The following is a 26,655-nucleotide window of genomic DNA, read 5'->3' on the forward strand; positions in this document are numbered from 1 at the left end:
TACACTCCAGCCTGGGTGACAGAGCAAGACTCTGTCTCAAAAACAAACAAACAAAAACAAAATATCTTTTGTGATTTTCTTCCCAATACAGAAAGCATCCTTGCTCATTTTACAGCGTTACAGTAGTATTCTATTGTAGGAACCATTTAACAAGTCTGGGACTTCTGGATTTTTCTTTTTCTATTTTGAACAAACATGATTTCATACAAAATAAAATGTTAGGATAAATTCCTAGAAGTTGAATTGCTGAAGTATATATATTTGTAATTTTGACAAATGTTGCCAGATATCCTCCATAGAAGCTGTCATCATATATATCTCCCTTCTAACTGCAGTGAATGCATAAAGACTGCTTATTTCCCATCATCCTCAAATAGCATGCTATTTAAGCATTTCATTTTGAATTTTTTTTCTTTTTGGCCAATCTGAAAAGTGAAAAAGCAGTATCAACACGAAGAACTAACGTGGCATTTCTCCTATAATGAGTGAGGTGCTTAAGCATTAAATAAGCTTAAGCTTATTTGGTTTTCTGTGAAAAGACTTCATAGTCTTTGCCTATTTTTCTATAGAGTTACCGGTCTTTTGACAATTTCTAGGAACTCTTTCACATAGAATATTTACAAAAACTGACCATATACTTGGCTTCAAAGCAAATCTCAACAAGTAGTAACAGAGAATGTTCTGATCACAATTCAACTGAGTTAGCATTTAAGAGAAAATAAACTTTGTGGGGGCCAGGCGCAGTGGCTCATGCCTGTAATTCTAGCTCTTTAGGAAGCCGAGGTGGGCAGATCACCTGAGGTCAGGAGTTCCAGACCAGCTTGGCTAACATGGTGAAATCCTGTCTCTACTAAAAATACAAAAAAATCAGCCAGGCATGATGGTGCATGCCTGTGGTCCCAGCTACTCGGAAGGCTGAGGCACAAGAATTGCTTGAACCCAGGAGGCAGAGGTTGCAGTGAGCCAAGATCGGGCCACTCTACTCCATCCAGTGTGGGAGACAGAGCAAGACCCTGTCAAACAAAGGAAAAAAACTCTGGAAATTCAAAAGACAAACTTTAATATAATACATAAGTCAAATAAATTTTTTTGATAAAAATAAAGAATATTTAAAGTCTACAAAAATAAAAGCATTATATACAAAGTGTGGTCTGCAACTAAAAAGCTATACATCAGGCCAATATCATTTATGAACATCAATGCAATTATCTTAAATTCTTCACAAATTTAATCCACTATAATGATGTTTATTTCAGGAATACAAGGACTGTCTACTACCAATTGATTTTATAATGTAATTTACCACACAGAGTAAAGGAGAAAATGCTCATCTCAACAGCTGAACAAAAAGGTTTTTTTTTTCCTTTCACATCAGACAAGTAATATGCCAACATGAAGTTGTAGGAGGCACATCTCACACAATCATCAACGTCCAATCATCAACGTCCAATCATCAACGTCCAATCATCAACGCTTATGAACTACAAGAAGATCACAAAAAGTATTTATACAATTCAGTATCTACTTATGATTTTAAAAAAATTTTAATGACATAGAAGTAGAAGGTAAATTCCTTAATTTATAATTAAGATATCAAAACTCTAGAGGAAGGATAGGCAAATTTTTACTGAAAGGACCACACAGTAAATATTTTAGGCTTTGAGGACCATACGGTCTCTGTCATAACTACTCAAATGTGCTGTTGTATCATGAAAACAGGCATAGGCCATACGTAAATGAATGAGCATGGCTGTGTTCCAATAAAACTTTATTTACAAAAACAAGCTTTGGGCCGGATGTCAATCCCTGTTGTATACCAATAATCATACTTTATGATAAACTGCTCAAAGTATCCCCTTTGAAATTAGAAACAAGACAAGATACCAACTATAACTACTTCTGTTCAACATTACACTAGCGATCCTAGCTGGAGAATTAAGATAAAAAATTTTAAAATACATTAGGATAGTGTAAGTAGAGAAATGTGATGTTTATAGGCAGAAAATTGAAGATAATATACAAATTAAAATAAGAGAATTCAACTAAGTTGCTAATATAAGACCACTATATAAAAATCAACTACATTTCCTAGCAACAAGTAGAAAGTCTAATTTAAAATACCATTTACAGTAGCAATGAAAACTGAAAGATACTTAGGAATAAATAAGTCTAACAAAAGATGTGAATTATCTTTCTGGAGAAAACCCAAAGTTTACCAAAAAATTTTGAAAAGACCAATGAAGTGAAATACCACATTCACGGGTCATACTTCTTGTGCATATTTTCAACGTGTGTCAAAAAGGTATCATCTGCCTCCAAACGAATCTATAAATACAATATATATTAACTGCTTGATGTAAACATTCCATGATGTATACATACACCAAAGCATCACACTGCACCCCATAAATATATACAATTACTATGTCAATTAAAAAAAAATTAAAAGGTAAAAAAAAAAAATTTTAACAAAAATCCCAATGTAATTTTGTGTGGAGCTTAATAAGATGGTATTAAAATTTATATGGAAAAACAAAAGACCAAATAGAGTCAAAATAATTTTTAAAAAGAACAGGAGTAAGGTGATTCGCCATGGACATTGCCAAAAAAAAAGGTCTCATACCATGACTTTTTAAAACAGTTTTATTAAGATATAAATTCATATACCATACAATTCACGCATTTGAACTGTGCAATTCAATGGTTTTTATCATATTCATGGAACTGTGTAACCACCACTACAATCAAATTTTTTTTTTTTTTGAGATGGAGTTTTGCTCTTGATGCCCAGGCTGGAGTGCAATGACACGATCTCAACTCACTGCGACCTCTGCCTCCGGGGTTCAAGCAATTCTCCTGCCTCAGTCTCCCGAATAGCTGGGATTACAGGCATGCGCCATCATGCCCGGCTAGTTTTGTTTTTTTTAGTAGAGATGGGGTTTCTCCATGTTGGTCAGGCTGGTCTCAAACTCCCGACCTCAGGAGATCCACCCGTCTCAGTCTCCCAAAGTACTGGGATTATAGGCGTGAGCCACCACTCCCGGCCTACAAGCAATTTTAGAATATTTTTATCACCTCAAAAAGAAATCCCATAGTCACTTAGCTTCCAATACTCCCATCCTCTTCATTCCAAGGCAATCACTAATCAATCTACTTTCTGCCTCTAGAGATTTGCCTGCTTTGGACATTTCATATAAATTGAATCATAATATAAGGTCTTTTAACATAATGTTTTCAAGGTTCATTCATGTTGTAGACAACTTAATTTTAAAGCCATTAAGATAGTATAATACCGGCAAGAGATTGAAGCTAATCAAAGGAAAAGAATTAGCCCAGATACATATTTATACAAATGTAGAAACTGATATGTCATATCAAGTTTAGCTGAATCAAATAACTAAACGAGAGAGGCAAACCTCACAACTTAAGAAATAACCATGATAGTATTTCATGGCCTCAAGGCAAAATATCTCATATACAAGAACCAAAAACAGTACTCTATAAAGAGAAATTAATAAATTGGATAAATTAAGATAAGCCTCTGTTTATCAAAAGACACCAAAAACAGAATGGAATGACAGGTCACACTGCAGCAGAAGCTATTTGGAATGCATACAGCAGACCAAGAATTAATTCCAGATTATATATACAATTTCTACAAATCAAAAGAAAAAGACAAACAATCTAACAGGAAAATGTACCAACAAAAGGAACATCCAATTCACAGGAGAAGAAAACCAAGGGGCACAAAGATATGAAAATGCTCCATTTGCTACTAATAAAGGAAATGTGAATTAAAGCCACAGTGAAATACCATTACCATCAAACTGGTAAAAAATTTAAAAGTCACCACAAGTGTTGGGAAGGATATGAAACAAAGAGAATTCTCATCTGCTGAGGACAGAGTAAAGTTGGGAGAGTAATCTGGTATTAGCTATTAAGTTGAAAATGCTCATTATTCCCTACCAAGCAACATTAGCGCTTCCAGGTATATGCTTCAGAGGAATTCCCGAGCATATACTCAAGGAAAGATATACGATGATCAGAACAGCCTTGTTCCTAACATCAAAGATCTAGATACAACCTAAATGTCCATCAACATTGATCACTGTTGAAAATGAAATGGATGAATCTCACAAAGAATGGTGAGCAAAAAAGCAATTCACAGAAAACTATTCAAGTAGAAAAAAATTTATAAGTATGCAAAACAAAATTTTATTTAGATTAATACATATATATTAAATGTTTTAAAAATACATGTATGTGATAAACTCCAAATCTAAGAGATGGTTGGATTTGGAGTTTATCCAAGATGATGGTTGGATCTGGAGCTCTTCTCTGGGAGACAGGAGCAAAATATGGTTGTGGAGGACTATCTAGGGATTTCAGATTTATTGCTAATATTTTCTTTTTTTCTTTTCTTTTTTTTTTTGAGACAGAGTCTCGCTCTGTCACCCAGGCTTGAGTGCAATGGCATGATCTCCGCTCACTGCAACCTCCACCTCCTCGGTTCAAGCAATTCTCTTGCCTCAGACTCCCGAGTAGTTGGGATTACAGGTGCCCACCACCATGCCTGGCTAATTTTTGTGTTTTTAGTAGAGATGGAGTTTCATCATGTTGGCCAGGGTGGTCTTGAACTCCTGATCTCAGGTGATCCATCTGCCTCGGCCTCCCAAAGTGCTGGGATTACAGGCATGAGCCACCATGCCCGGCCTATTTCTTAATAAAGTTGTGGTGAATAGATATAAGTTATTTACATTATTCTGTATAATTTGGAGGTATTTCTTCTTTTTTTTTTTTTTCTGAGACAGAGTCTTGCTCTGTTACCCAGGCTGCAGTGCAGTGGGGTCAACATGGCTCACTGTAGCCCTGACCTCCTGGACTAAAGTGATCTTTCCTCCTCAGCTGCCTGTGTAGCTGGGACTACGGGCACGCACCACCACTCCTGGCTAATTTTTTATCTTACGTAGATGGAGTCTCACCAAGTTGCCCAGGCTGGCCTTAAACTCCTGGGCTCAAGTGATCCTCCTGCCTCAGCCTCCAAAAGTACTGAGATTACAAGTGTAAGACACTACACCTGGGCACATTTTATAATTCTTTAAACACAATTGAGCAGGCTGGGCACGGTGGCTCATGTCTGTAATCCCAGCACTTTGGGAGGCCAAGGTGGGTGGATCACCTGAGGTCAGCAGTTCAAGACCAACATGGTAAAACCTCATCTCTACTAAAAATACAAAAAAATTAGCCAGGTGTGGTGGCACGCGCCTGTAATTCCAGCTACTGGGGGAAGGCTGAGGCAGGAGAATCACTTGATCCCACGAGGCGGAGATTGCAGAGTCAAGATTGCACCACTGCAACTCTGTCACCTGGGCAACAGAGTGAGACTCTGTCTCAAAATAAATAAATAAATAAATAAATAAATAAATAAATACAATTGAGCAAACACTTCACATTTATTTTAGAAAATAATGTTTTGATTACCAGAAGTTTTATAAAGGTTACTCAAAACTGGGCAAAATTAAGAATCTCCATATTATTTTATTCAGAATAAAAACAAAATAAGGTAAAAAATCTGAGTATTCACTTCACAAATAATCATTTCTAAAAGCACCACAATGAATACATTCCTGAAATAATTGTTTTTCAGGGAGAGTAGCCTATAAACAATAAAATGTGCGCTACAAAAAACTAATTCATGCAAGTTGTTCATTACTTTCAAGCAGTAAGTAAATCTAAATATACATAAGGAGTTACTACAGCTGTACAGTTTCAAAATACAATGGTAGACCCACGTCAAAATTATATTTTAAGTTATAGCAAATGTTTTCTTCCTTCCTTAGGTTATTTTTTTGGTTCACATAAAAATATTTTCCCAACGAATTCTACTGTTGGAACTATTCAGGCCTCACCCAAAATATTTCTCTATTCATTTTCTACCAATCTCAAACAGTAAAGCGTTCTACAGCCTGGAAGTTGGCACCAACATAAGAACATTTTTAATACTTAACTGTCCTTTCCCACTTTTGGTGGGGAAGGGGTAACCCTTAAACATCCATCCAGAACGATTTCTCTTATTAATGTAGTTTGCTACTCTCTGAACCCTCAGCTGTACCACTGCTGTACTTAGTTATCACCTCCAGCAAACACAAACTATCACTGATTTTTAATATAAATTTCTATGCAGTAAACAACAGATCCTTATAAAATTCAAATCCCGACAACTAAGCAAATGGTATAATATCACCCTATACTGTAACTAAACTTTATCTCCAATGGGTAAACCCATTTTACTTACATATGGATTTTGAATTAAACCTAGAAAGCATACCATCTCTTGAGCTCTGAAAGCAGTGTTTAACCATTACTTTTCCAACTCATAGTCTCTTCTGATAAACATAAATATCTCCTGCTTACATTTAATATTGTTACCCAAATATAAACTATTATAATACTGAACATTTTTTTTTCCAAATCACACAGCATTCCCAGATTGCCCTGGTTGAGAGCTGCTGTATTTAAGACGAAGATTTAACAACTACCAAAAATAGCGTATTTCTAGATGCTTTCAAAGAACTGTAACTCTACATAGTGAAAAATATAAATGGGAGACAATATAAAATGAATCAACTTACACATATAACATGTTCGTATCCAAGTCAATGCAAACAACATCTTGTGGTGGGTCATGAAGATCAAAATATCTTGAGTCAACTCCAACTATAAATGGTAAAGGTGCACTAAGCACTGCAGCCAGTGAAAGAGGACAAAGGGGAATATATGGGCATTGCCACTGAAATGGAAAGATCATCTGGGGAAAAAGTTTTAAAAATTAACCAAATTTTAAATTTGCAATAAAAAACATAAATAACTAGTATTACTGAAAAGGGACCACTGAAAAGCAGTTAAGTCTGTTTTGTTTACCTTAAACTTCATTCCAAAACTAAATGACTATAAAATACTACGAAGCAATAATAAGAACAAATGTAATTAAAATTTTCAAGCCACGACGATGATCATAAGCACAATAAAAATACTAACAGCTTTTTGCATGTTAATTCTTCTAGTATCTATACAAAGCGCACATTCCAATTTTATGAAAAGAATCAAAATAAGATAAAATGGCCCCAAATATCATAAAACAAACTTATTATCTTTAACTCTTAAACATTTCATTCACCTATTAATTCTCAAAATTACCTCAGATCAAAATCCAACTAAAAGTATCCAGGATTAAAAAAAAAAAAAAACTAATTATTTTCTAGGGAATGCTAATAATTAAAGAGCTCAACAAAAAAAAATTCATGGCCGGGCGCAGTGGCTCACGCCTGTAATCCCAGCACTTTGGGAGGCCGAGGCGGGCAGATCACAAGGTCAGGAGATCGAGACCATCCTGGCTAACAAGGTGAAACTCCGTCTCTACTAAAAAAAAAAAAAAAAAAAAAAGTACAAAACATTAGCCAGCCATGGTGGTGGGCGCCTATAGTCTCAGCTACTCAGGAGGCTGAGGCAGGAGAATGGTGTGAACCTGGGAGGCGGAGCTTGCGGTGAGCAGAGACTGCGCCACTGCACTCCAGCCTGGGCGACAGAGTGAGACTCCATCTCAACAAAAAAAAATTCATAACTCTTCAAATAAACATCAGTGATGTTTGACATCTTAAAAATACTGTCAATTGGCTGGGCACGGTGGCTCACATCTGTAATCCCAGCACTTTGGGAGGCTGAGGTGAGTGGATCACTTGTGGTCAGAAGTTTGAGACCAGCCTGGCCAACATGTAGAAACCATGTCTCTACTAAAACACAAAAATTAGCTGAGTGTGGTGGTGCATGTCCGTAATCCCAGCTACTCGGGAGGCTGGGGCAGGAGAATCGCTTGAACCCGGGAGGCGGAGGTTGCAGTGAGCCGAGTTTGCACCACTGCACTCCAGCCTGGGCAACAGAGCAAGACTCTGTATCAAAAAAAAAAAAAAAAAAAAATCAATATAAAATATTCCTCTATCTAGACATGATGAGATAGAAAAAGAAAAAAGAGAAAAAAAAATTCCTCAAGAATCTTTACCCATTTTCCTTTACAAAGCTTTACTTCAATTGCATCATTTGTGTGAGTTTTTTTTTTTTTTTTTTAAAGACAGGTTTTGATGTTTTTTAAAAAAGACTAAAACATGTTAAGGCCAAATGCAGTGATTCTCAACACTTTGGGAGGCTGAGGCAGGAGGACTGTTTGACGCCAGGAGTTCAAGGTCAGCCTGGACAACAGAGTGAGACCCTCATCTCCATAAAAAAAATTAAATAAATGAATACATTTTATAAAAAAAATTTTAATAATTAGCTAGTACTAAAATTTTACTGATGGTAATTTTTTTCTTCTACTATAAAAATCCCTGTTATCTTTTAAGGTCTAGTTCAATTATCACCCTTATCCGTCATCACTCACCCCAAAGAAATGCCTATAACGCTTACTACCTCTGCCAGCTATTACAGAGGGTTATTCAGGACTGGAATTTTGTCTTCAAACATTTATTTACTTAATATTTGGGCACCTGCTATGTACCAATCACTGTTCTACATAATGAGAGCTTAACAATAAATGAAAGAGATCACTCTCCTCATGAGGTTTATAGTTTAGGATAAGAGTCAGCAACTTTTTCTGTAAAAGACAGTACATATTTTAGGCCTTGTGAGCCATATTGTCTCTGTCACAACCATTTAACTCTGCTGTCATGCATGAAAGCAATCATAGGCAATATATGAATAAATGGCCTATGTTCCAATAAAACTTTATAGAAACAAGTGGCAGGCAGGATTTGGTAGGCAGGATTCGGCCATGATTTGCAAACACCTTGTCTAGCAGGAAGAGAGAAAATAAATGAAAAACATAAGGAATAAAATATTATACTACAGGTTGAGCATCCCTAACCTGAAAATCCAAAATCCAAAGTGCTGCAAAATCCAACACTTTTTGAGCACCAACATGACACAGAAAAGAAATTGCTCATAGAAGCATTTAGGACTTCAGATTTTTAGATTAGGGATGTTCAACCAGTGTGTATTCTGCAAACATGCCAAAATCCAAAAAAGTCCTAAATCCAAAGCACTTCTTTCCAAGCATTTTAGACAAGGGATACTCAACCTATATGTCAGAAAGCGATAAGTGCTATGAAAAAAAAAAGGGAAAAGTAAAGCCAAGCGAAGGACATTAGAGTTCAGAGCAGGAGAGAGGAAAAGCAGGTTGTATTAGGACAAACAGGACAGGACTCATTAATAAAGTGACAACAGAGCTGAAACCTGAAGAAGGTGAGAGATTTAGCCAAGGGGATATATAAGAGAAGAGTGCTTCAATGAGAAGGAACAGCTAGGGCAAAGGCCTTAAGGTATGGGGAATGCCTAATGCTCCTGGGACAGTAAGGCCAGAATGCTGGAGAAGAGTGAGCAAGAGGAAGAGTAGTGGAAAATAAGATCAGATTGCTGAGGGGCAGAGCCACTCACAAAGGACCCTGCAAGGACTTCAGATTTCTTTGAGTGACAATTATCTTCTATTCAACAAAAGGTATGTTACACCTGCAACTATCACTCACAAAGGACCCTGTAAGGACTTCAGATTTCTTTGAGTGACAATTATCTTCTATTCAACAAAAGGTATGTTACACCTGCAACTATCACTCACAAAGGACCCTGCAAGGACTTCAGATTTCCTTGAGTGACAATTATCTCCTTTTCAACACAAGGTATGTTACACCTCCAACTACCTAAGAAACCTTAGAAAAAAAGCTATATGCTAGCAAAATATGATATCCTTCTCTTCACCTTTGCCTTTTGCAACACTATAGGGTCACTTTTTATAAAGCACTTGTACATTTCATCAATCTTTGCTATGGGTCTCCCTTAATTCTTTGATATTCTTTGATATTTAAATCATCCTCCTTTTGATGCATTTGTTTTGTAACCATTCTTTTCAATGTTCTCTTCTTCAAACGGTAACTGGCGTAACTACCAAATCATGACTTATAAATAATTTTGCATGCAATTCAGACAGCTCTCCAACATCAGTTGCATAAACCTCATATACTCTGGCATTTTTCATATGATTACCAATTCCATGTAGCACTTTTTTCAGCTGTTCTTGCACCATACTACCGAAATCCATCAAAAGACTTGGCCACCACGATTCTGACAAATGGGCTTGAATAAACACTGTTTTAGTAAGGAATATTTGGGTGGAAACTTTTTTTTTTTTTTGAGACGGACTCTTGCTCTGTCTCCAGGCTGGAGTGCAGTGGCGCAATCTCAGCTCATAGCAGCCTCCGCCTCCTGGGTTTAAGCGATTTTCCTGCCTCCCGAGTAGCTGGGACTACAGGCGTGCACCACCACGCCCAGCTAATTTTTGTATTTTCAGTAGAAATGGAGTTTCACCATGTTGGCCAGGATGGTCTCGATCTCTTGACCTCGTGATCTGCCTGCCTTGGCCTCCCAAAGTGCTGGGATTACAGGCGTGAGCCACTGTGCCTGGCCTGGGTGGGAACTTTCTAGAACTGGTCAGTTTATTAACAAATATTTTCATATTCTAACAACTTTTGCTTTCACACACAACTGTGATGACTTGGAAAAGTAACACCTAATGAGGATCCTCCTGGAAGCTGTCTATACGGTTACTATTGTTTTCAGTCCTAACAGCACTTCTCCAACCAGATTAAGATCTTGGAGACATACCCCATTTGTTGTTTTAACAAGTATTTACTGAGGGCCTATTCTGTGCTAGGCAACTGTAACAAGCGCTGAAAATACAGGAGTAAACAAGAGATTAGGTCCTTACTCCCAGGAGACTTACATTCTTAAAATGGGGAAGGGAAGAGAAGAGAGTCAGCTATTTTAAATTAAACAACTAATGGGTGATAGGGTCGGAGAAGAGGAACATCTAAAGTTCTATACAATGGCCTATAAAGCCCTATACAATCAGACTTCATTCTTCTTTTTTTTTTTTTTTTTTTGAGACAGAGTTTCACTCTAGTTGCCCAGGCTAGAGTGCAATGGTATGATCTCAGCTCACCATAACCTCCACCTCCTGGGTTCAAGCAATTCTCCTGCCTCAGCCTCCTGAGTAGCTGGGATTATAGGCATGTGCCACCACGCCCGGCTAACTTTGTATTTTTAGTAGAGAGGGGTTTCTCCATATTGGTCAGGCTGGTTTCGAACTCCTGACCTCAGGTGATCCGCCCACCTCAGCCTCCCAAATTGCTGGGATTACAGGTGTGAGCCACCACCCTGTCAATCAGACTTCATTCTAAGTGCAATGGGAAGCCAAAGGGTTTTAAGCAGGGAACAACTTTAATTTTTTAACAATTTAACAATTTAATTTTATTTATGCTTTACACAAGAGCTAAGCCTCTGTATATTATCCTGTTTCACAATCACTTAGAATTTCCTGTATATTACTGATTCACAATTATTAAAAGTTAAAATAGGGAGACATTAACTGTGTAATCATTTGCATAATTTTAGAACAGCTGAAATTGGCCAGAGCCTCTCAATACAACCAGCTTCATTCTCAGGTTTTATTATATAATCATATAGTTTTTACTCTGGGAAGAACTCAAAAATATGAAAAACTGGAAATTGACGTTTTTCCTAAAATAGAAATCACCTTTGTTTTCTTTATATTTCCTACTTCTCTTTGCCAGCAGATTATATTCAACTTTTACTGGGCTGGTAATTTTTCAAAGTTGCTTTTTTAAAATTTGTTGTTGTTTACAAAGTTGCTGTTTTTGAAGGAAATTTCCCTTTGGAGTAAAAATTATGTCAGTAATTTTGTACTAAAAGGAAAATTCTATACTTACAGCTACAACAGCTTCAGCTACCCCAGTCAAGACAGCTGGCCTAAGAGAATGCAGCAGAATTTTACTCTCAAGTAAAACAAAGAGCAGCAGTGTTGCACAATTCTCAGGACCCAGATTCATTAGCAAGGTGCTAAAGTTGGCTCCACTAGGAAAAAAAAAAAAGAGAAAAATAGATCATTGTGAACTATTTTGCTAAAACATGTTAAGATTTGCTTATTAAATTATTTCTTAAATATTAACAGATTGAGAGTCTCGTGTTCTAGTCTTTACTTATTTATCAATGAAAAGTAGCAAATTTAATAAGATAGATAATGGGGTGATTTAAACTTATCCTCTGGTAATAAAAGGCATTTATCAAGAAAGATTTTCCTGAACAGCCATTTGAGTTGAGCTCAGAAGAATGGAGACAAGGATGGGAGTGAAGGGGTGACAGACAATATATGCAAGGGCCCTGGGGCAAGAAAAAGCTGTTGTCATAGCCAAGAAATTGAAATAAATCTATTGTGACTAAAGCATAGTAAGGGAAAGGATGAAAACAGCAACAGATTAGGCAGAAATTGAAATATACTATTATATTTGCATTTTCAAAAGGACACACTGGATACAGGGTGGATAAAGAACTGAAGGAAGATGAGTAAAAAGGTACCAATTAAGAGGCTAATAGTGAAGTAGTCTGGTAAGACATCAAGGAAGCCTACTATGAAGCAGATGAAAAGAAGTAAATGGATTCGAGACATTTAAAAGGTTAAAATCAGCTCACCTCAAACCTTTAGTTATGAACTGGATATGGGAAGGGGAGATGAGAAGAAAAGAAAAGTATCCTCTACATCCAATCTTGCAACTCTCTAAATTGTTCCCATTTATAAAATAGCCCCACCATCCATCCAGTTACCAAAGTCAGAAATATTAAGGCTATTTTTGCCTAGTTTTAACTAATAAAGTTAATTGTAAAATAACAATCACTAATATATTAATAATAGACTAATCACTAAAATATTTTAAAGCATTCTGCTCCCAACTGAATAAATATATCATTTTAAATACCAGTAATTACCTTAGTGGTAAAGGTGTAGAAACTGGCTGTGATAATATTAATGCATCATGGACTGACAGCTTAAAAAAAAAAAACAAGATAAATTAACCAAACCAAGAGATAAGTTTCAAAACTACTTTTGAAATCTATATATTTAGATCAAAGGTAATATTGAAAACATTAATAATTTAATATGCAAACACACTTTTGGAAACAGGTACTAAAATATAAAATGATAGCTGTATTTACTCAGAAGTGTTACACTAGTTCTTTTTCATTAAACGGTTAATTTGACTGAATTTTGATTCACTTAATTGGTTAAAGTACAATTATTTAAAATTTATGGAATTACTGCTTCTGAAAAGCTTCAAATTCATTTACTTAACAGACTGTAGGCACTTGGCAGTTGCTTGGCACGTAAATACTTGCGGAACTGAAATAACATTCAGGATCAACAATATCTGACTTAATCCCACCATACATAATGTTAAGAATGTCTTAGAAAAACTTTTAAATGGCTTCCCTCTATAGATCAGTGCTACTCAAAGTATGTTAAGTATGTCAGTAAGTTAATTGTTATGGTCCAGAAAGATACTGTATATAAATGAAGAGCAAACCATTAAGCAACTTTTATGACAATCTGACCTCTCTCCCATATCCAAGCATGTGATCAGTGGAACTATTATTATAGAGAGGGTATAGACCTGTTCATGTTGCATATGTCACAAGCTGTACACCTACCTACGTCTGCTACTTACTGAAAATAAAAAGAAACTGGTCCTTTAGCACAGTACTATATAGACCTTGTTTAAATTAACCTCCTCCAACCATTGCTCATTTTATATTTAATATTTATTAGAGAATCTGATATTAAAAACATGCCCAAACATAATCTGGGTTTTATGTTATTAAAATTAGCTACATAAAGGCCATGCATGGGCCAAAAATGAAAATGTTATGAACCAAGTGTTATAATTATTCCAATTCAGTACACTCAAATCCAAAACCCAGTAAGAAAGGACGTTCAGTAAAGCTACAAAGCACAGAAAATCCAAGGACTTTACGAATGCATATTGCTCCACCTCAAACCCAAAGGTATACAGAATCCACTCTGCAATGACTCAGGTGAGCATATGCAAAGTTCTCCCCAAATATACTCTCTTTTGATTACCTGGACAAGGATTCTCGGTCTTTGTGGTGAAGGAAAAGGGATGTTTTGCATAAAATGTGAAATGTGCCTAGAAAAAAAATTTGAAATAAATATAATAATTACTTTTCTAAAATGCATCACAGGTTTTAACAAATATTAAATATCACTATATATCATCCCAGATATGACATGGCCATTTATCTAAAATGTAGGCTAAGTAAGTAAATTTGCTTCACGTAAATGAATTTATCCATGCCCATTAAACTTCTGAAATACACAATGTATTTCCTGACTTAAAGTCTATTTATATCCCCTATCATTACCCAACAAATAAAAATAACATAAAAATAGTTTTCATGAAAGAAGTGAATTTTTATAGCCCTGGTTATCCGTGCCAGTACAGGGAGCAACTAACTGTGCTATAATGAATTTACACTAAAATTCAATTTAATCCCAGATTTACTACTCTAACATTGGATGAACCACCTACCCATTCTATTTCTGCACCTATAAAAATTGCTTCTTAAGTTTCTCCAAAGTTTGGAGCTCTTAGGAGCCATAAAAACGCAACATATTACTTCAACTGAAAAAAATATTGATTATATACATTGATTTTATTTTCACAAGCTATTCATAGAATCTTGATTTTTCAAAAGGTTGCTAACTTGACACTAACGTTACATTTTACTTCGAAAAACTTTAAAATGAAAGTTGCAACCATATTTCAATATCAAATTATGATGAGTTTATGCACAGTACTTTACTCTTTTAAAGTTGATTTTTGGACAGCATTATTTTTAAACTCTCACATAATTATCCCTACCTTATCCACTAAACTAGTATGTTTCACTGACATTCTTTCTGCTATAATGTAAAAGTTCTGAAATTGTAAGAAACATCTACGTTTACACATACTTGAAGACATTACAGAAAGCTCTTGACACTTTTTAGTTTGTTAGCAGGATAAATTATAAACTATCATAAACAGAAGTCAATGTGCCACTAGAAATCAGAAAAGATCCTTTAAAAAAGAGTAGCTCAACATACATTTTTCTTTCTTAGGAAAGATTGCATGACAGAAAGAATTACAAATTAAAGAGAAAGCTCAAAGAATTCTGTCAATGCTAAAACCAAAACTTCACTTTTAACATCAATTAACTCATTCTTACTAATTTTTACATCACTTTAGAGAGGTATTACGGTTAGAATTTGGAATGGCCACTTGTATGGGTGGGTGTGTGTGCAGCAGTAACTATTTGTCTCTTGGTTATTAAAGAATAAATAGGAAGAAGAACACTCACAATATAATTTATATGAGTTACTTCTTCAGCTGAATTCTCAAAGGATTATTATTTGGCCAACCTTACCACTACTATCCAATTTTAAGCTCACAGTCAATGATTCAGGTGAAGAAGGGAGTAAGTAAAAAGTTGGTGGCTCATGCCTGTAATCCCAGCACTTTGGGAGGCTGAGGCAGGTGGATCATGAGGTCAGGGGCTCAAGACCAGCCTGGCCAAGATGGTGAAACCTCGTCTCTACAAAAATTAGCCAGGCGTGGTGGCAGGTGCCTGTAATCCCAGCTACTCGGGAGGCTGACACAGAGAACTGCATGGACCCAGGAGGTGGAGGTTGCAGTGAGCTGAGATCACGCCACTGCACTCCAGCCTGGGTGACAGAGCGACACTCCGTCTCAAAAAAAAAAAAAAAAAAAAAAAAAAGTTGAGTAAATGCAGCCTTCCTTCCCTTCCAACTTTGCTGCTAAAAGTTACACAATCAAATGTATATATTTATATACCCAGTTTTCCACCAGCCATCTTTCTAATCATTATACATACTTTTCAATGGGAAGAGGATGTGGTCCAGACACAGAAAGTTTGTAGATAAACATAAGAAATTTCCTAAAAGCTTCAAAAAAAGGCCAGTGTGAGAGTAAACAAATGCATTTGTTTGTATTGATGGATTTGGAGACCATTTTTCTCTCCACAGGCGTCAACAAGCCCAGGTGCATAAGCTGTTTCTCTGATAGAAGTTCCCGAGAGTAAGGTTCATAAAACTGAATTGCAGCTCCATATACCTAAAGAGTAAGAGAATTCTGTTATAAGATTTGAGTTTGTTTGAAAAAATTAACTTCTCTTTTTCTCTTATTACATAAGAAATATTTGCTTGGAGTACACGTATACAGATAAATTATGAAAAAAAATCTCACCCAAATTTCTGTCCCAGAGATAACCAGATTTTGATATAAATCCCTCAAGGTTTTTTCCACTGCAATTTTATACATTCAACTATGTATCTTATACAAAAATGGATGGTAACCTCTTACAACTTAAGCATTAGAGAATGAACTCTAATGATCTCACTCAACTTAGTTTTTTGTGTGATTTTTCTTTTTTTTTTTTTTTGAGATGGAGTCTCACTCTGTTGGCCAGGCTGGAGTGCAATAGCGCAATCTCAGCTCACTGCAACCTCCGCCTCCCAGGTTCAAGTGATTCTCCTGCTTCAGCCTCCCGAGTAGCTGGCATTACAGGCGTGCGCCACCACACCTGGCTAATTTTTTTTTTTCCTTTTTTTTTGAGATGGAGTCTTGCTCTGTCACCCAGGCTGGAGTGCAGTGGCGCGATCTCGGCTCACTGCAAGCTCCACCTCCTGGGTTCACGCCATTCTCCTGACTCAGCCTCCCAAGTAACTGGGACTATATGCGCCCGCCACCACACACAGCTAATTTTTTGTATTTTTAGTAGAGACAGGGTTTCACCATGTTATCCAGGATGGTCTCGATCTCCTGACCTCATGATCCGCCCACCTCGGCCTTCCAAAGTGCTGGGATTACAGGCGTGCGCCACTGCGCCCGGCCTAATTTTTTCTATTTTTGGTAGAGACGAGGTTTCACTGTGTTAGCCAGGATGGTCTTTATCTCCTGACCTGGTGATCCACCCGCCTTGGCCTCCCAAACTGCTGGGATTATAGGCGTGAGCCACTGCACCCGGCCTGTGATTTTTTTTAAATTGGGGTAAAATATACATAACATAAAACGTACCACTTCAACCATTTTCAAGTGTACAATTCACTGGTATTAAGTACCATCACAATGCAGTGCACCCAGTAGCACTATTCATTTCCAGAACTTTTTTCATTACCCCAAACAAAAGATCTGTAACCCTTAAACGGTAACTTCCCATTCTCTTGCCCTCAATCCAAGTCCCTGGTAATCTCTATTGTACTTTCTCTCTCTATAAGGGTAGCTATTCTAGGTACCTCCTATAAGAGGAATCATACAAAATTTATGCTTTTGTGTCTGGCTTATTTCACTTAGAATAATGTTTTTAAGATTCACCTATATTGTAGCACATACCTGAATTTCATTCCTTGTTAAGGAATAAATCATAATTCCATCATATATATATATATACACCATATTTTGTGTATCCATTCATACGTTGATGCATGTTTGGGTTGTTTCCACCTTCTGCCTATCGTGAATAACCCTGCTACAAACTCTGGCATACAAGTATCTGTTTGAGTCTCTGCTTTCAATTATTTTAGGTATATGCCTAGGCATGAAACTGCTCGATCGTATGGTAATTCTAAGTTTAACTTTTGGAGGAGCTGCCAAACCATTTTCCACAGCAGCAGCATTTGACTTTCTCATCAGCAATGTTGACAGGTTCAATTCCTCCACACCCTTGCCTCGTATGACACAAGATAGAGCTGACACTCCTCTGTCTTGAAACTCTTTATTCCTTTGCTGTCTTTGACAGTACAAATTTCTCTTTGTTTTCTGGCTACTTCTCTCTTTCCTATACTAGATCCAATTACGTCACCCATCATTTAAATACTAGCATTCCCTAAGGTTCTAACTTCACACTTCTGTTTGGAACATTTCATTCTCTCATGGTTTTAACTATAATCATGATACTAACAAAACACAAGTCTTTATCTCTAGGTCTACCTGACCTCTCCCCTGAACCTCAGACTCCTATTTTCAAAATGACTACTCAATAATCTCCACCTAGATGTCATACAGGCATCTCAAACCAATATTTTCAAAAGTGAACTCATTATCTAAACACTTCATCCAATATTCCTAATCTTACTCAGTTATGCTACACAATTCTCAAGCTAGAAACTTCGAAGTCATGTTCAATTCCACTTCCACTTACCACGTATCAAAGCAACTACTGAAGCCCTAACTGGTCTCAAGTCAGAAGAGAAAGTATTTTAGTGAAAAATACACTGAAGAAACAGTCCTTCAGAGGTAATATCTGATCCTTCAAAAGTTCCCCATTACAGGTAAAATGCCACAGTCCGTATAAGTGGCATGAAGCTCTCAATTCCTCACAGTACCTGCTGTTGCTATTCAACAATACAGAGCTGCCAGGCATATAGACTAGTTCATAATTTTGTGCTTTTGTGTATTTTGTTTAGCCTTGGTACTTCCTCTGATCTGCCCATTCCTTAAAACACTGCAAAGAAATTCTATCACTATACCCATCCCCTTCTCCCAACAATCAATCCTTACCTCCATATTTTATAAATCTTGCCAACTGTTTAGTCATTATATATATCACAGGAACCCTTGCCTTTACACACACAACATTTCCAGATACAATTATTTCAAAGTGATCTCAAAGTTTTTAACTCATCCCCTTCTCCCAATAATCAATCTTTACTTCTGTATTTTATAAATTTTGCCAACTGTTTTTTCATTATATATAACCCTTACCTTTATACACACAATATTCCCAGATATAATTATTTCAAAGTGATCTCAAAGTTTTTAACAAGCAATGACAAATGCATAAACATAAATTTTACACACCTCAATGCTTACATGTCAATATCCCCTAAACAATGAATAAGCCAAGCAGATGACCTAGTACCCACATCTCAAATGAGACTTTATTGTTCTCTACTGTCAAAGTATATTAGGTAACTAATGTTTGAAGATCTTAAAATTTTCAGTTATATTTACTACTTTCAGCAGGAGAAATTGTAAATGACTATTAAGCTAACAAGTTAGTAGTGGGCAATCAAGTTAATATTGACCTTCACTCAGTATTTTCTATGTTCCAGGCACTATGCTGGATACTTTACATATATTATCTTTATCACAGTAGTTATAAAGGTGTAGCCTGTACCTGTAGAATGAGGTCACAGATGTATTTTGTTTCATCCACGTGAGTCAGTTCAGATTATGTATTTTTCAATAAAATCGCCTATTAAATTTCCTTAGAAAGTTTTCAATTTCTGCTGGGCACGTTGGCTCACACCTGTAATCCCAGCACTTTGGGAGGCTGAGGCGGGTGGATCACCTGAGGTCAGGAGTTCGAGACCAGCCTGGCCAACATTGTGAAACCCCATCTCAACTAAAAATACAAAAATTAGCCGGGTGTGGTGGCAGGTGCCTGTACTCCCAGCTACTCAGGGGGCCAAGGCAGGAGAATCGCTTGAACCCGGGAGGCGGAGGTTGCAGTGAGCCCAGATTGTGCCATTGCACTCCAGCCTGGGGGACAAGAGCAAGGCTTCATCTCAAAAGAAAGTTTTCAATTTTTAAATTTCTACTGCTATCAGCTTTTTATTCTGAATATTGTTTATTTTTGCCTTCTCTTCTTTATAAATCAGTTTATGTCATTATTACTGTTATATACAATATATGTTTTACATGAGACAATAAATATCTTTTCCCTCCAGTTGTTTTGTCTCTGGTGTTCCATGATAGCACCATGATATAATAAGAGGTGGGATAGGCCAGACATGGTGCCTCATACCTGTATAATCCCAGGACTTTGGGAGGCTGAGGCAGGTGGATCACTTTAGGTCAGGAGTTTGAGACCAGCCTGACCAACAGGGTGAAATCCTGTCTCTACTAAAAAAAAATACAAAATTAGCTGGGTGTGGTGATGCACACCTGTAATCCCACTGCTTAAGAGGTTGAGGCAGGAAAATCACTTGAACCTCGGAGGTGGAGGTTGCAGTGAGCCGAGATCGCGCCACTGCACTCTGGCCTGGGCAACAAGAGTGACATTCCGTCTCAAAAAAAAAGAGGTAGGATTATTTATTTATTTATTTACTTATTTGTTTATTTTTCTCTGCTGCAGATTCAGAGTACATCTTTAATCTGAAGACTCAATTTTTCCATCAACCTTGGAAAACTCTCAACCATTAGCTCTCAGGATGTAGCCTTGTCCTTTTCTAGTCTCTCCTTCAGTAACTCATTAAACGTCTATTAGACCTTCTAGTTCTATCTGCTACATTTTTAAACTCCTTTTATGTTTTACATTTGTATGTACCACATTTAAGGTAACCTATCTTCCACTTCACTAATTATCCCTTCATGTATGTCTTATCTCTGCTATTTTTTTTCTTTTAGAAAGAGTATCACTCTGTAGGCCAGGCTGGAGTGCAATGGTGCAGTCTTAGCTCATTGCAACCTCTGTCTCCCGGGTTCAAGCAACTCTCATGCCTCACCCTCCCGAGTAGCCGGGATTACAGGCGTATACCACCAAGCCTGGCTAATTTTTTGTATTTTCAGTAGAGACGGAGTTGTGCTATGTTGCCCAGGCTGGCCTTGAACTCCTGGCCTGAAGTGATCCACCTGTCTCGGCCTCCCAAAGTGCTGGAATTGCAGGCGTGAGCCACCGCACCTGGCCTTATCTCTGCTGTTTAACCCACTCACTGAATTTTTAATTTTAAGGACCATATTTTTCATTTCTAAGCACTTGATTCTTTTCCCAATCTATTCATTTTTCAAAATATCCTGTTCCTTCCTTGATATTTTGAGCCCCTCCATTAGTTCTTAAGTCATCTCAATGATATTTTAATTTATAACATCCTTTATATTGTCATTCTGTCATTTCAATGTCTTGAGGGTCTAACCCTGCTTTTTAATTGTGTCTGTTGATTCTTTCTATGGTACCTATATCCTTGATCTGTCATAATCATCTCATCTTGACACCTGGGTTTTGAAGGTGTCTATCCAGAGAGACTTTATCTTTGCTTCTGTAGAAGTTCCAGAGGTATCAATATCCTGATAGCAATTTTCATGTTGATTTCTCACCTTGGGGATGACAGCGTAAATTTAAACCAAAATGTATCATGTCCAAATAATCCTAACATTCAAATAAAACTTGTATTAACCTTTTTATGAAATAAAAACATGGACAAAATGTGTTTAATCAATGAGGCAAAAACATACCTTTTTGGCTGAAGAACCTGTCAAGACAAAAGTTGAAAAAACTGGAAGTGGATATTTGGTTTCAGGATCCCAGCACTCAATAGTAGCTCCCATAGGAAGGCAGAAAAGAGGTACATCTGATTCTGAGAGTGGAAATGACTCATAGTCCTCTTCTGGATATCTAAAAATTAAACCTTTTGAAGAATGAGACAACAATAAATTTTTTAAATAGTTACTTTTCCATAAATTGCATATGATAGGTATTAATGGAATATTTTAATGCCAAATTTCATGGCAATACTTGTGTGGTATTTTAAAATTGATTTCCCTCTTGCTATAACAGAAACTAAAATAAGTTTACCCCTGATATTTTACCCATGAATTTATAGTTCATTGTAACATAAAAATGTATTAATATACTAGTTGAGATTCCATTCAACCAATCTTGATCACCAATCTTAATGTATTTTCTTCTACACATGCCAACACCTTGTAGAAAATGGTAAGAAACATACAGAAAAATTTACCAACTATTTCAGTTAGTCTTCTGTGAAAAATTCAGGGAAGAGACAAGTGTTATGAAATAATGCTGAGGCAACAGAAATTATCACAGCCCCTAAACTCATCTTAAGAGAGAAGCAGTGTAAAAGGCATGCAACATGAAAAGTAAACGAGACAGAAACACTGTGACTAAGTACAGAGTACGTTACTGTGACTAAGTACAGAGTACGTGAGACTCAGAAAGTAGGAGCAAGTGACACTTTGAGAACCACAATAAAGCCCCTCAGAATAAATTAGCTACATGGCATCAGTTCATTAACCTCTAAGGTCATCAACATATAGACCATCTCTAAGTGAAAAACTTCAAAATCAGTAGTAGAATTTTGAGCCCAAGTTCAGTATCTAAAACTATTCTAAAATAAGTGTCTCATATCAAATAACTGAATACTTTGGTACAGCTTCTTTCTATAAGTTTTTTAAGTGATACCTTTCCTCCACCACCACCACCACCACCAACAAAAAAATAGGACATCACACACAATCAACATATTACAGCAATATTAACAGTATCACTTTCTTTTTTTTTTTTTTTTTTTTTTTGAGACAGAATCTTGCTTTGTCACCCAGGCTGGAGTGCAGTGGTGTGATCTCGGCTCACTGCAACCTCCGCCTCCTGGGTTCAAGCAATTCTCGTGCCTCAGCCTCCCAAGTAGCTGGGACTACAGATGCGTGCCACCACGCCCGGCTAATTTTTGTATTTTTAGTAGAGACGGGGTTTCACCATGTTGGCCAGGCTGGTCTCAAACTCCTGGCCTCAAGCGATCTGCCCACCTCAGTCTCCCAAAGTGCTGGGATTACAGGCGTGAGCCACCATGCCCAGACTATAGCATCAGATTTTAAAATGATACTGAATTTTATACGTTAGTTGTTGCCATTATTTTTATATTATAAATTAAATGGTTTGGTTCATTAGTATGAATGTTTTTATGAAAATCACGATTTTTTTGGATATGAATTTGCCTGACTTCCCTGAAGTAAAACTTTATTTCAAGAACTGTGCATAATCAAAAAGTAATTAGCACTGCTTCTTTTCACAAAGAAGTATTCCAGTATCTTTTCTATTTACAACTGGAGCATACCTGTATTTTCAGTTTTTATCCCACCATACCAGTGGAATGAAGACGTGACACTTAAATCTTTACAGCCCTTGACACTTTAATGTGCAGTAAGAATGTGGCGATAGATTTCTCAAACACTTCATGGCAGAAAAGTTTCTCAGGCCCTCCTCTCCTCCATATAGCTGATTCTTTGCAACAAAGGAGAAAGGAAGCAAGTCCACCTTTCATGGCAAGTAACATGTGGTTTCAAATCAGACACAAAGAGATAAGAGAAGGAAATATAAGAAGTAAAGATGCAGTTTGACACCTTTCTGATTGCCAAAATATAAAAGGTCAGAGAGTAAGCAATTTCCATTATACTGTTAAGTCTATTAACATAGACCAAAAGCTTGAATGTTTATTCCACATATGTTTGCTTTGGATAAATGTTTAAATTAAATTAACAGCATGTTTGGTGGGGTATTAATATATCTTGTATATGTAATGTATTTAAGAAAGCACATATCTTTATATGCTAAAATTATAGATAATTTTATGAATAGATCAATTCTACAAACTACATAAGGGAGCATACTTTGTCTCTTTTAGCCAAATGTTAATATGCACCAATAACTACAGCAATTGAGACAATTTTTTTTAACTCACTTACCAGCCTTATATGCTATTGCATTTGAAGCAGGTACAGACTTCTTATAACACAGAAACACGCTGGAACCCCACTGTAAAACACAAATTAGGTTTATAAAAAGACAAAAGAGTGAAAAGAAATTGATTTTGTTGGATATCAACTAAAGATTCTTATTATTTACTGAGAAGAGTCTATTTAAAACATGTTTATATAATGAACTATGCAGTATAAAATACAGCAAAGCATGAAGTTCAGAACACTAAAATAAAAGAAGAGAGTAAGAAAACAATGCTACAAAAATCAAACTGATATGAAGGCCATTTCAAAAGATTTAGAATTTCGCAATCACTCAGAGATTGCCCCTTCTTGTAAGACACAGCACAAAACGGAGTGTGCACTGGAGCCCAAACTGGGGAAGACTGGGGTCACTGGAGGACTATGAGGTCATCACCTCCAGAGGCAACCCTGTCTTCACTAATTGTTCTGGGTGCATTTGTCATCTCTGCTTATACAACATTAAGCTAATATTAGTTTGACCTGAAGATATTTTTCAAAGTAAATCTGAACCAAAAGTAAGCTGTAGTCTTTAAAAACTATGAATCAAACATTTATGTTCATTTTCTTTAAACAGTAAGTATGCATGGATTGGGTGTGGTGCCTTGCGCCTGTAATCCCAGCACTTTGGGAGGCCCAGGCAGGCAGATGACGAGGTCAAGAGATCAAGACCATCCGAGCCAACCAACATGGTGAAACCCCACCTCTACTAAAAATACAAAAGTAGCTATAGTGGCACACGCCTATAGCCCCAGCTACTTGGGAGGCTGAGGCAGGAGAATCACTTGAACCTGGGAGGTGGAGGTTGCAGTGAGCCAAGATCGCGCCACTGCACTCCAGCCTGGGCGACAGAGCGAGACTCCGTCTGAAAAAAAAAAGTATGCAAAACAGCAATATTTTCTCTTGAGCCCTAGAGTTCAGGAGCATCCTGGGTAACTTAAGGAGACCCTGTCTCAAAAACAAAAACAGGCCGGGCATGGTGGCTCACGCCTGTAATTCTAACACTTTGGGAGGCCAAGGGAGGTGGATCACTTAAGGTCAAGAGTTCAAGACCAGCCTGGCCAACATGATGAAACCCTGTCTCTACTATCCTGTAGTCCCAGCTACTCGGGAGGCTAAGGTGGGAAGATCACTTGAGCCTGGTGTGGGGGTCAAGGCTGCAGTGAGCTGTGATCACACCACTGTACTCCAGCCTGGGCGACAAAGCAAGACCCTGTCTCAAAAAAATAAAAAAACAAACGAATGAATGAATGAATGAATGTAAGGAGAGCTTCTACCCACTCTAACCCCACAGTTGTCCCTGAAGACACCACTGAAATCCAAAAGTGAATAAAACCTTTGTTAATGTAATACAGACAATATTAGGATTTACTCTCTCAAAAATATCTCTGACTTAAAGATGAAATTATTATAAATCATGGGATAGGATTTTAAAAATTATTATAAATCATAAAAATTAGGAAACAATAAAAACAAGCATCATGAAAATATAAAATGTGAGTATATACCCAACAGTAAACAGGAATCCAAAACGTATCCCTTTTTGTTTTCATATGAAACTTTAAAGATGAAAACTTTATTCTTACCATTCCACAATTTAAGTTTTTGTCAACTTTGCAGAAGGTATGAGGAGGAGTTTCTCCTTTACTGGTTACAATAACACAGATATCAGTTACAGCCAAGGAATTCTGGGGTCGAACTGGAGGAGCCCTTCGATAAGTGATAAAGATTCTTTGTGAAGTAGTTGAACTATTGTTGACATTGGCACAGCGACCATAGGGTGTGGCTAGGATCACTTCACATCCTGGAATAAGCCGTTCTTTCCCTTCATATAGAACTCTGCATGGCAGGAAGGGGAAGAAATAGATATAGATACATGCATACACACATACATATGTACATATATATCGTACATGCATTTCAGGTTAATGCTGGTTTTCTTCTTGAAACCAAAGAAAATTTTTTTGGTCTCTCCTATTGTTTCCCAAATCTTCACTAGAAACCAAAATTAAAATTATTCTTTTGGGAACTACAAGTTTCTAAACTATTTTTCAAAAGCCAAAACATAATTTAAGAAGTGTAAACAGGATTGAACAACTTGATTTTGTATTGCTTATTACAAGAAACATATGAAAAAAAAAAGGGGCAACACCACAAACATCTTCAGGTCAATCCCTAGAAGTTTCACCAAATATTCAGATGTTTTCATAAAAATTCGCTTCATAATTTGTCAATTTTTTAGCTTTAAAAATCCTCTGAAAACTATAAAACGTTATTTAAAGAAATTAAAGAGCTGAATAAATAAGACATCTCATGCTTATGGCCAAAAAGACAATGATGGCAATACCCTCAAATAGATTAATGAAAATTGAATTAATTTGATTAATGAAAACTGAAAAATGAATTAATGAAAATTGATAAGATGGCAATACCCCCAAATAGATTAATAAAGTCAATGCAATTCCTATCTAAATTCCAGCTGCCTTTGGCAATACCCTCAAATAGATCAATAAATTCAATGCAATTCCTATTTAAAATCCCAGCTGCTTTTGTTTTTTCTTGTCAAAGCAATCTGGAAAAAGAAGAAAGTTGGAGGACTCACACTTCTCTACTTCAAAACTACTACACATCTACAGTAATCAGTGCAATATACTGGCATAAGAATAAACATATAGATCAACAGAATAAAATGGAGAGTCCAAAATTAAGCCCTTATATTTGCAGTCAATTGATTTCAACAAGAGTGCCAAGACAATGCAATCAGGAAGGAATAGTCTTTTCAATAAGTAGTGTTGTAATAATTGGATATCCACCTGCAAAAGCATGAAGCTGGACCCCTCCCTTATACTACTCATCAGAAAACTAAAAATGGATCAAAATCAATGTAAGAACTATAGCACTCTTTGAAAAACAGAAATAAATCTTTGTGACCTTAGGTTAGACAAAGCCTTCTTAGATATGACACCAAAAGCACAAGCAGCTAAACATGTTAAGTGAAAAAAAAAAAAAAGTCACAAAGACCACATACAGTGATTCAGTTTTTAAGAAATGTCCAGAATAGGCAAATCTATACAGACAGAAAGTAGATTAATAGTTACCTAGGGGCAGAAGGTGGGAAAAAATACTAAACAGTAACTGCTAATGGGTATGGGGTTTCTTTTTAGGGTGA

General features: G+C 36.7%; 1 protein-coding gene and 1 pseudogene across 7 annotated transcripts in view; both read right to left on the reverse strand.

The window, feature by feature from the left end:
• DENND4C (DENN domain containing 4C) overlaps nt 1-26,655 on the reverse strand; it is a 136,420-nt gene that overhangs the window by 64,326 nt on the left and 45,439 nt on the right. For 4 of the 7 annotated variants that reach the window (XM_024251918.3, XM_024251916.3, XM_054521037.2 and 1 more), the window contains exons 3-10: nt 25,073-25,325; nt 23,454-23,523; nt 21,207-21,379; nt 15,847-16,085; nt 14,033-14,099; nt 12,883-12,941; nt 11,829-11,973; nt 6,633-6,808 (exon numbers count right to left, since the gene is read on the reverse strand). In XM_024251918.3, the coding sequence (XP_024107686.1) occupies nt 6,633-6,808; nt 11,829-11,973; nt 12,883-12,941; nt 14,033-14,099; nt 15,847-16,085; nt 21,207-21,379; nt 23,454-23,523; nt 25,073-25,325 (1,182 nt within the window). Of the gene's footprint in view, nt 1-6,632; nt 6,809-11,828; nt 11,974-12,882; nt 12,942-14,032; nt 14,100-15,846; nt 16,086-21,206; nt 21,380-22,825; nt 23,026-23,453; nt 23,524-25,072; nt 25,326-26,655 lie in introns of those variants that run through there. The other 3 variants (XM_054521039.2, XM_063713986.1, XM_024251919.3) reach the window with 3 other exon arrangements.
• On the reverse strand, nt 1,370-1,493 carry LOC112135070 (small nucleolar RNA U13; annotated as a pseudogene).

The sequence above is a fragment of the Pongo abelii genome, chromosome 13, assembly GCF_028885655.2.
Source record: "Pongo abelii isolate AG06213 chromosome 13, NHGRI_mPonAbe1-v2.0_pri, whole genome shotgun sequence".
Lineage (NCBI taxonomy): Eukaryota > Metazoa > Chordata > Mammalia > Primates > Hominidae > Pongo > Pongo abelii.